The sequence below is a fragment of the Rattus rattus genome, chromosome 1 (genome assembly GCF_011064425.1).
Source record: "Rattus rattus isolate New Zealand chromosome 1, Rrattus_CSIRO_v1, whole genome shotgun sequence".
In the NCBI taxonomy this organism is placed as follows: Eukaryota; Metazoa; Chordata; class Mammalia; order Rodentia; family Muridae; genus Rattus; species Rattus rattus.
Window position 1 is genome coordinate 17,639,882 of NC_046154.1, and position 10,629 is coordinate 17,650,510.

The 10,629-nt window shown below is 51.3% G+C and overlaps 1 protein-coding gene across 4 annotated transcripts in view; it reads left to right on the forward strand.

Annotated features, from left to right (window-relative positions):
• Positions 1–7,500, forward strand: part of Arhgef10l (Rho guanine nucleotide exchange factor 10 like) — a 103,320-nt gene extending 95,820 nt beyond the window's left edge. For all 4 annotated transcript variants that reach the window (XM_032895291.1, XM_032895286.1, XM_032895300.1 and 1 more), the window contains 2 exons: positions 5,176–5,298; positions 6,445–7,500. In XM_032895291.1, coding sequence (XP_032751182.1) covers positions 5,176–5,298; positions 6,445–6,986 — 665 coding nt within the window. In that variant the 3' untranslated portion in view covers positions 6,987–7,500. The remainder of the gene's footprint in view (positions 1–5,175; positions 5,299–6,444) is intronic.
• Positions 7,501–10,629: the final 3,129 nt, after the last annotated feature.

Consider the following 10,629-nt stretch of genomic DNA (forward strand, 5'->3'; position numbering starts at 1 on the left):
ACCACAGGGGCGGGGTAGTGAGCACCCCAGTTCATTAACTACCTGGTCAGCCTTGGGAACTGGTTTGTGTTGGACAAGATGTGGCAGGGCTGGGGTTTATACCCAGGCCCGTCCTTATCAAAGCCCTGACTCCCGCTCTGAGCTCCCTGTACACATCTGAGCATACTCGGTTCTCAGGAGGTGGCCTCCACTCTCCTGCGCCAGTTGGGCAGGGGACCCAGGCTGTGTACACTGTCCCTCTGCTCGGGTTGACCAAAGCCTGATTCTGACTCGGAGCTTGTGGGCAGGGAGGAGGCCCCCGTCTGCCTTGCTCCATAGAACCTTCCTGAAGAAAGCCATGCCTTTGTACATTTGCTATTTATCGGGGTTGGAGCCACCTTGGGGGCGAAGAGTTTGGATGGCTGCTCCTACTCCTGGTCATCTATGGGAGTGTGCCTTCCAGTGCCTTCCAGTGTCTTCCAGAGCTGTCTGTGACATGAGGGGGTGAGGCGGGAGGGGTTACCGTTGGGGTTCATACCACCCCCACCTCACCCCTCTCTCCTGAAATCTCTGTGGAGTTGACTTCCGTGGCTACCCACTCTTTCTGCCCATATGAAGGGGCTGCTTTGGAGACCCAGAGGCTCTCTGTGGTTCATTTTCCCTTGCACTGGTTTCTGGGCCACCCATGGAGCTTCAGGCTTCCCCTCCTACCATCTCCATCCCAGCTGCTACCAGTCCACTTGATCCGGGGCAGCCAAGAACGATGATCATTTTGTTCGGTCGAAGCACCTTAGGCTGGGTTAGTGGGCTAGGAAACTGGAAGGGCCCTGGGGACAGGGAAACAGCGATGCCGTCCAGGGTCTGGCAGACAGGCTGTGGCAGGGCTGGGGTGGGTTTGAGCTCAGCTGAGGACCAACCTTCACAGGTCTGCTGGCAGCACCTTGGGGTCTGAGGGCCTCTGTCCTCTCCTGAGATCTGATCTCTGTTTCCAGCCATGACTCTGACCAATCAGGGCTTTGCCTAGGATCGAATGCTGTTAACAAGCTGGGTAGCAGCCATGATTGTTGACTGAGAGCTGCCCGTCTGTGAGGGCCCCGTGCTGAGCCGTGTGTGTGTGTGTGTGTGTGTGTGTGTGTGTGTGTGTGTGTGTGTGTGTGTGGACATGTGTCTGTGTGTTTGTGTGTGTCTGTGTGTGTGTGTGTGTGTGGTTGTGTGTGTGTGTGTGTTTGTGTGTGTGTGTGTGTGTGTGTGTGTGTGTGTGTGTGTTTGTGGGTGTGTGTGTGTGTGTGTGTTTGTGTGTGTGTCTGTGTGTGTGTGTTTGTGTGTGTGTCTGTGTATGTGTCTGTGTGTTTGTGTCTGTGTGTGTGTTTGTGTGTGTGTCTGGTGTCTGCCAGAGCCCTATGTTGCTGTGTGTGTGTGTGTGTGTGTGTGTGTGTGTGTGTGTATACATGTATCTGTGTATTTGTGTGTCTCTGAGTGTGTGTGTGTGTCTGTGGACATGTGTCTGTATTTGTGTGTCTCTGTGAGTGTGTGTGTGTCTCGTGTCTGCCAGAGCCCCGTGCTGAGCGAAGCCCTGCTGACGGCATCACACGGTGCTCTAAGCCCACGAGCTGCAGATGTTCCCCAAGCTACAGATGCAGACACAGCTCTCCTCAGCAGGGCTCTGTGCCTTGTCATGCAGTGGCTCAGAGTCCTGCTGTATGATAGGGAGATAGGGATACACATGCACACAAATACACACACACACACAGACAGACACACTCACACAAACACACAAATATACAAACACACATACAGACACACTCACACACTCACATACTCACACACACACAGATACATACAGACACATAAATACATACACACATACACAAACACACAGACACACACATACACACACAGACACACAAATACACAAACACACATACAGACACACACACACTCACATACTCACACACAAATACACACAAACACACACAGATACATACAGACACACACACACACACAAATACACAGACATACACAGAGACAGACACATAAACATAAACACCCAGACACATACATGCACAAATACACATACACACAGACACATACACATTCAGAGAGACACACACAAACACACAGATACACCCAGACACACCCAGACACACACAGAGTTGGTTGAGTCCTGGCTTAGTCACTGAGAGCTCTGGTCCCTCCATGTGTTGGGGTGCAGTCCCGAGGGATTTTTGAGGGTGAAATCCCATAGCAAGATCAGCATTTCATATAGCCGAGATGGGGCAGCCCCTTTTTCACCATTCCCCTGCATCAGAGCCCTGTGTTACTCTTGGTTCTTTTCTTTCCTGCCTTCTCTTTTCCCTTCTTCCAGTTTTGACTCTTACTTCTTGAAAGGCGGGGGCGGAAGATGGACCAGTTTCATCTATTATACAACACAATAAAAAATTCTCCGTATCATAGAAATACTTCTGCGTTTATCTTGATAGCTAAATTATTTCAAGATAATGGAACAATGGGAAAAATGCTTAATCTCAGAGGTTTTTGAAATTCTTCGGAGTCTTGTCTAGTCAGGGCAGAGGAAAGTGAGATGCAGCAGCTCTAGCTAGCAAGGCCGGGCTGGGGGTGGAGAAGCACAGCCCCGGAGGGTTCCGTGGCTGACACCCCTGAGGACCCCACACACTGTGTCCCTGGCTTTTAAAGGGCCGGCACCACGGGTGAGTGTGGCTGCTTCCAAGCCACATGAACAGAGACCCAGCAGCTGCGTGACTGGCCTGCCCACTGTCCCTTTGCTGGTCGGGTGGTGGGCACATCTTCTCCTGAGACTCAGTTTCTCCATGGATGCAAAGCTTGAGTCAGAGCTTGACTGGTCCGAAGCTCGGAGTCCCATTCTTGCTGAATTCCGCACTCTGCCTGGAAACGGTGGTCAACTCTTCCATCCCTGTCCGTCCCACTGGAGTTCTTGTCGCAGGAAGTCTCATTCCTGACAGGGACATCTCCTTGCTGTCCTTACTGTCACCTTTATGCCCCTTCACACTGGCCTATCGCTAGGTCTCTCCTTCAGACCCTCTGCCTGTCTTGAACTTCTAGGTCGGTGTCTTCTCCAAGGCACCAGCTGTGTGAGCAGACAGGGGGCGCTTTCCTGGGTCTGAGTCCCACACAGACCTAAGTCTCCTCTAGTCCTGGGCTTTCCTGGTTAGCCAAGCTGGGTATCTCACAACACGGAGCTGAGAGAGCCCCTGACCCCCAAGCTGAGCTGGAGTCAGGCACCGTGGCAGGAATCGGAGGGCAGAGGGTGGCTTCCTGTCCACCCCATAAGACAAGCCCAATGGGTGTTTTAAACTCTTTACTAGAGATATTTAAAACAGGCTTTTAAGTATTTTTTCCTCCCCCACACCACCAAATGAAATAATTGCATAATTAGTAATAAATTTGTTCCTCCTCTAAGTGTGGATTTTTTTGGGGCGTGTTAAAAAATTTATCACGCTTCCTTCCCCCACCCTTCCTTCCACTCGAGTACCCGACTGGTATTAATGCATTTTTTTAAACCTAACCTCCCTCCTCCTTTTAACTAGACAGGTCATTAATAAAATGTTCTCCGAGAGCCTGAGCTTTTAAAACTTGTATATCTTCAGATAGACGACCATGGTGAGCAGAGCCCTGTGTATTAAGTCTCTATGATCAAATATTTATCCACCATTAGAATTTTTTTCTTCTGGACTGTTTGTGAAGTGTCTCGCTCTTTTCCTTGAGGCGGAAGGAGGCGAGGGGCCCCGGAACGAGGCCTTGTAGATGAAGCCGTTTCTCACCTCTTGTCTCTTTGGCCTCCGGTCTCACTTTCCTTTCACCTGTCAAACTTCTGCTGTGGTTGGGATGAAGGTGCTCTGGGTCCCATCTCCTGCTGGTCCCGGGATCTCAGGAGCTTATGAGGAGGGTGAGGCATGCAGGGTCCAGCATAACACAGCTCCCCGTCTTGGCCTTGTTACTTTGGGGTTTGTAACTGAGATGGAGCTGATCTTAGCCCCTTAGAGCCTAGGGCCTTTAAGTAATTACGAATATTACTCTATCTTCAGTGACTGTGTACAGTGGTCAAGCTGTGCTCAACTGAGTGTGTGTGTGTATCCACACGTCTACTCATCTACCCAGCCTTCTCATCTGTCCACCCATCTATGCATCTGTCTGTCTGTCCGTCCATCATCTATCTATCTATCTATCTATCTATCTATCTATCTATCTATCTATCTATCTATCTATCTATCTATCTATCCAATCCATCCACCTGTCTGTCTGTCTGCCTGTCTGTCTATCTATCCAATTCATCCACCTGTCTGTCTGTCTATCTATCTACCATCTATCTACCCACCAACCCGTCTATCTACTTGCCAGTCTGTCTATCCACCTATCCATCCATCCATCTATCCATCCATCCATCCATCCATCCATCCATCCATCCATCCATCCATCCATCTATCTATCTATCTATCTATCTATCTATCTATCTATCTATCTCTATATCTATCATCTATCCATCAAATCCATCCACCTGTCTATCTATCTATCTATCTATCTATCTGTCTGTCTGTCTGTCTGTCTGTCTGTCTGTCTATCTATCATCTATCTACCCACCAACCCGTCTATCTACTTGCCAATCTGTCTATCCACCCACTCACCCATCCATCCATCCATCCTCCCATCCATCCATCCTCCCATCTATCCATCCACCCACCCACCTACCCACCCACCCACCCAACTATCCCTCCCTCCCTCCCTCTCTCCATCATTGATTGATGTACCCTTCCCTTCACTCTCTCATCCATCTATTTATCTGCCCATCCATCTACACGCCCATCTATTTGCTGGCAGTGGAACTGTTCACAGGCTCTGCCCTGGTCCCCTTGAGTGCATGCACTGATGCCAGCTTCTATCTGACCCTTGTCCACTGCAGACTGTCCACCTGCTTTTCACTGGCCTGTAGCCTGGCTTGCTGTGTGTGGCCTTTGCATGGACACTAACTGGCCCTATGTGCCAGGCAACTGAGCCCCTACACACAGGGCCCACATGGAGCAGGCACAATGTCCTATGGCATTACCCCACTGTGGGTACCCACGCTCTAACCATAGCACCATCCACCCTGTCTTGGGGGAAATCTGGGCTGTATGACTCCCTCATCTGGATGAACTGAACTCATGTCGTCTCTCTCTGCAGGTCAGAAGCACCTGTGTGTCACCAGCCTCCTCATCTGCCAGGGTCTGCTGTGGGTAGGCACTGACCAGGGTGTCATTGTCCTGTTGCCTGTGCCCCGACTGGAGGGCATCCCCAAGATCACAGGTGGGTTTGGGGCTTGGCTTCAGGGCTGGGGGCTGGGGAACTGGGTATAGACATCTATATTTCCCACTGAGCCCAGCCTCTCAGTCCATAGTAAAATGATACCCCAGGCTTCTCCTACCTAATGAATCATAGTTTCCTGATCTGAGGCTTGGCTGAGACACCTGATTGATGCCAGAGGCTCTGCGGGTCCTGCTGCCCTTCTCCATAGTAAGGCTTCACAGGTAGAAGTAGATGTTGGCTCTGGGGATGGGACCACATCAGATGTGGCAGCCAGTCCACCATGATCTGTGACCCTAGGCCTAGTAGCCCAGAAGCAGGGTCAGGGAAAACCCCTGGTGTTTAGACAGTGGAGCTCTGGTCTTTGTCTCTGCCCTGAGAGGGAAGATGGGGGTCTCCTGGAGTGGCTAATGGGCACAGAGGTAAGAGAGAGGAGACAGCCCTGGGCCACCGTGCCAGGCCTTGACCGCTTCCAGACTCCCAGATTTCTGGGCACCTGTCTTCATGATACACTTACTTGAGCAATGGTTGCATGCAAGGAGGCACCAGGCTAGGGTGGGACACAGGGATGCATGGGGCAGGTCATGTCCAGGACAGCTGTGGTCCAGGCAGAGGAGTCCCTTGTCCGGATGCCCTGTGTTTGCTGGAGCTTGGCCAGACGGAAGAGCTGTAGAGCCTGACATAAGACTTGGCTTCCGGGGGCTGGAGAGATGGCTCAGTGGTTAAGAGCACTGACTGCTCTTCCAGAGGTCCTGAGTTCAAATCCCAGCAACCACATGGTGGCTCACAACCATCTGTAATGGGATCCAATGCCCTCTTCTGGGGTGCATGAAGACAGCTATAGTGGTGTACTCATATAAATAAAACAAATACATCTTTAAAAAAAAAAAAAAAAAGACTTGGCTTCCTGGGTGGAGCTAAAAGGAAGTTATCCGTGAGGCCATTTCATCTTGAAGATGGAGAATGTCTCCATCACTTTGTAAAGTCATGCCGTGGAGCATGGCATAAACAGATCCCACGTCCTCTGGGAAGGTGCTAACATAGATGGTGGAAGAAAAGGTCCAACCCCAGAAGTTCTCCAGAAGTACTTGAGTATCTCTCTTAACGCCCTGGGCTCTTGGGCCTTCTCCTCTGCTCTGTTTCTCACAGGGAAAGGCATGGTGTCTCTCAATGGTCACTGTGGACCTGTGGCCTTCCTGGCTGTGGCCATGAGCATCTTGGCCCCTGACATCCTGCGGAGTGACCAGGAAGAGGCCGAGGGACCGCAGGCCGAGGAGGACAAGCCAGACGGGCAGGCTCATGAAACTGTGCCTGCGCCTGACAGCCACACAGCTCGAGAGTTGACCCGCAAGAAAGGCATCCTGCTCCAGTACCGTCTGCGCTCCACAGCCCACCTCCCTGGACCCCTGCTGTCTGTGCGGGAGCCAGCACCTGCTGATGGCTCGGCTCTGGAACACAGTGAGGAGGACGGGTCCATCTACGAGATGGCCGATGACCCTGACGTCTGGGTCCGGAGCCGGCCCTGTGCCCGTGATGCCCACCGCAAGGAGATCTGCTCTGTGGCCATCATCTCTGGTGGACAAGGCTACCGTCACTTTGGCAGTGCTCCAGGTGGCCTGAGTGGCCAGCCGGCCCCCTGCAGCGAGACAGACAGCACACTTCTTATCTGGCAGGTGCCCTTGGCTCTATAGCTATCCACGCTGCCCATCCGGAGGTTACAGGGCAGCTGGACCACTGCGGACACGCCGGGACCCTTTTGGCCCACCTGGATTTCCCTCAGGGACCTGCCCAGGCCACAGGGCAGGCCGGATTCTCCACCGAGGCCTTGGAAGAGCAGAGGAGAGAAACCTCTGAAAACAAAAATTTAGAATGTTTTGGGGAAGGGGTTTTTAGAGTCTTGGGGAACGGAAGGATGCACACAGAGAATATGACCTTTTTTGTTTTGTTCTGTTTCTGAAGCAAAAAAACATAAAACCTCACCACTGCCTGCTGAACCTAGAACTGTTTGTTGGGGTTGAGTGAGGCTCTGAGGTGGCCGGGCCCCTTCAGGAGGAGTGTATGTGTGAATGGCTGAGTGTGTGACTATATATATATATCTATATATATATAAATACGTATATACGATGTATATTATATGTATATAAATATGATCTGTACATAATGGGTCTCTGGGAGATGCTGGAATAAAAGGCAAGAGATATGTGGGCCCTGTGGGGTTTATGGGATGTCATGGGGATGGGACACACATAGGGGATGTTGGGGATCAAGGCCCGCCCTGCTCCAACATGACTGAAGCCAGGGCCAGGTTGGAGGCCACTCAAGAACACATTCCCTATGGCTTTGTCCAAGGTAATTATCAGTAGCTACTCCCAGCTACTTCATTTGCATATTACTGATTCAGTCCATGGTCTGTTAGCCGCATTTCAGGTGTGGCTGGAAGAGCCCCGCGGGGTGGATGAGTATTGGACAGGTTGGGGAGCATACACGACCGTTGTTTCCATCATGGAGGAAGGTTTGCTTGCTGGAGAGGGGCTCTTGGGTGCTCTCTGAGGCGTCTTAGGGAAAGGCTGGTCACCTCGCTCTGGGGAGGTCCTAGCATCTGATGGCTAAAGCAGTGAGAAGAGCTTAGCCCTGGGGTCCAAGGTCTTGGGCAGGGAGGGGCCGCTCCTGAGTCTGGAGACATTGATGAATACCAGGTGTGCCCATGGCAGGCTGTCAGAAAGGGACACAGATGGGGCTTCTTACCTCTCCTGGCTGGACCCATCTTGAGAGTCCATCACCCGCTGCAGGGAGGAAAAAAATCACATTGAAAGCCACTGCCAGCAAGGGCAGCATCCCCTCCACCTCCACCCCATCTTCCTCTCGTTGTCTGCGTGTGTGTCTACCCGCTGTCCGTGGATTTTTACCTCCATGCTGGGGATGGCAGAACCAGGTACAGAGAGATGTAAGACAGAGATCTGCGGATGTGGGAGGCGAACTCTCCACTGGGCTTGCTCACAACGTGCACTAAGAACTGTCCTCCGAAGGACTGGGGACCCAGCGTAAAAACCACCAACGTTCTAAAGCCCCGAAAGATCTAACTTTCTATAGAGTCATTTTTCTTGTATTCATTCATTCACTTATTCGTTCATTCATTCACTCATTCATTCATTCATTAATTCACTCGTTTGTTCGTTTGTTCATTCGTTCACTCATTCGTTCATTCATTCACTCATTCATTTGTCCATTCATTCATTCATTCACTCATTCATTTGTTCATTCATTCATTCACTCATTCATTTGTTCATTCATTCATTCACTCATTCATTTGTTCATTCATTCATTCACTCATTCATTTGTTCATTCATTCATTCGTTTGTTCATTCAATCATTCATTTTGCGTTTCCCCAGTTTCTACAATATCAGATACCATGGTAGTTGGTAGGGCCACAGAGCTGACACACAGGAAGTGGGTGGTCTTCAGGTTGACCCTGAGTGAGGCTGCCGCAGAGAAAGGAGAAGAGCAAGCAGGCTACAAGGAGGTGACTCACTGCTGGAGGGCAGGGGTCCAGTATGGGTCTCCAGGTGGGGCCAATGGGACACTGGATTCCCAGAAGTCATTAGGTAGCAGGGCCCAGCTCCCACCTCTAAACTATGGCTTTGATGGGAGTCTTTTCTGGGCCTCAGTTTCCCGTGTTGTGTCAGAGGAAGAGTCAGCACTGTCACTGGGTGGAAGAGTGACTAGAGTTCCCTTTCTGTTGGTCATGTTGATTTTCAAGTTCCCTGCCTTGATGGGACACCACGCCTGTGCTCTCCTCCTGTTGGCCAGTGCTGACCAGGATGTGCTGGACAAGGAGAAAGCTATGCAGGACAAACCTGGGTTCCAGGTCAGCTCTGCCAAGCACCTGATGTGTGGCTCCCAGAATGCCCTTGGTTACCTCATCAATGATGTCAGGACAGGTACCGCCTTGCTGAGGGTTCCCAGTGCTGCTGCATCTGTGGAAAGCACGGCTGTAGCCCCTGACAGCAGCTGTGTGATTGTCCCCATATCCTTGGCCCAAGCATTTGTGGCAGAAGTTTCCCCTCTTGTGAAGGAGTTGGTGGTCAACAGCCCCATTCCATCTTCTCAGAGCTCGCTCATCTGTAGAGGACCTGGGCATTGAGGCCGGATGTTGAGAATGGGCCTGTGAATTGCTGTCGCTCAACACCAGGACTCCAGTGAGTGGGATGCATTTTGTCGGCAGCTCCTCTTGGCTGACCACAGACAAGGGGAGCCTGAGGCTTGGGGGTGGTACCTGAGGAAGAAGTCTCAGTGCTCTGGGTCATCATCCTGTTTAACACCTGCTCTACTCAGCCGCATTGTGCAACGGAAGGATCCAGGTTCCTGGAGTACACTTAACCTGTCCAGCATGCTCCAGGCCCAAAGCTGGACAGGACTGAGGTCAGTCACCAAAGACCCTCAGCTACCATACCAGCAGAGACACCTGACAGTCAGTCAGGCCACACTAGTGAGCCAAGTGCTTTCCCCCTACCTGTGTGACGTTCAGCAAGGTCCTTAACCTCTCTGTGTCTCATCAGATGGGTCTCCAGGCCTTGGATTCTGTCATACAGTTCAACTTCACTCAGCACATGCTAAGATCTCAGGGTAGATAACAAGAGGTCTCTGCCTTGGTCACCCCAGTGACCCCCTTTCTGCCTGCGAGTGCAGAGGGACAGAGGAAGTGTCGGAGCTCCAGAGAGGTGGCACGGGGAGGCAAGGACTGAATCTGTGGGGATGAGGCTCATGACGTTGAATGGGGTTGGTAGGAAGCCACATAGGGTGGGTGGGGTCTTTGGGCAAAGACCTAGAAGGAAGCAGAGAGCAGGAGAATATTCTGGGTCTAGAACATTCCAGGCAAGAGCGGAAGACAAAGTAGGGGTGAGCCTACTGTGGAAGGAATAAAGGGCATAGAAGACAGATGAGGAGAACTTGGTGACACAGAAGTCACTGAAGAGTTTTAGTAGAGAGTGATCCATTGGGCTGGAGAGATGGCTCAGCCATTAAAGACTAGGCTCGCCATCAAAACTATCAGAGCGACCCATCTGTCTTAAGTTGGTTTTGATTTCTTTTCCTCATCCACTTATTTTCCATTTGTTTGCTTATTGATTTATTAAGACCAGACTCGTTAGGAAGCCCAGGCTGGCCTCAAACTTGCAATCATCCTGCCTCAGCCTCCAAAGTACTAGGATTCTGGGTAAGTAATACTGTGCCTGAGCCATCTTCCAGCCACCCTTGTTGGGGACTCCAGGGAAATGTGTGGGGCCAGGAACCTTGGGGAGGGTTGTGCTGTGTTTTAGGTTCAGAGTTAGGGACCG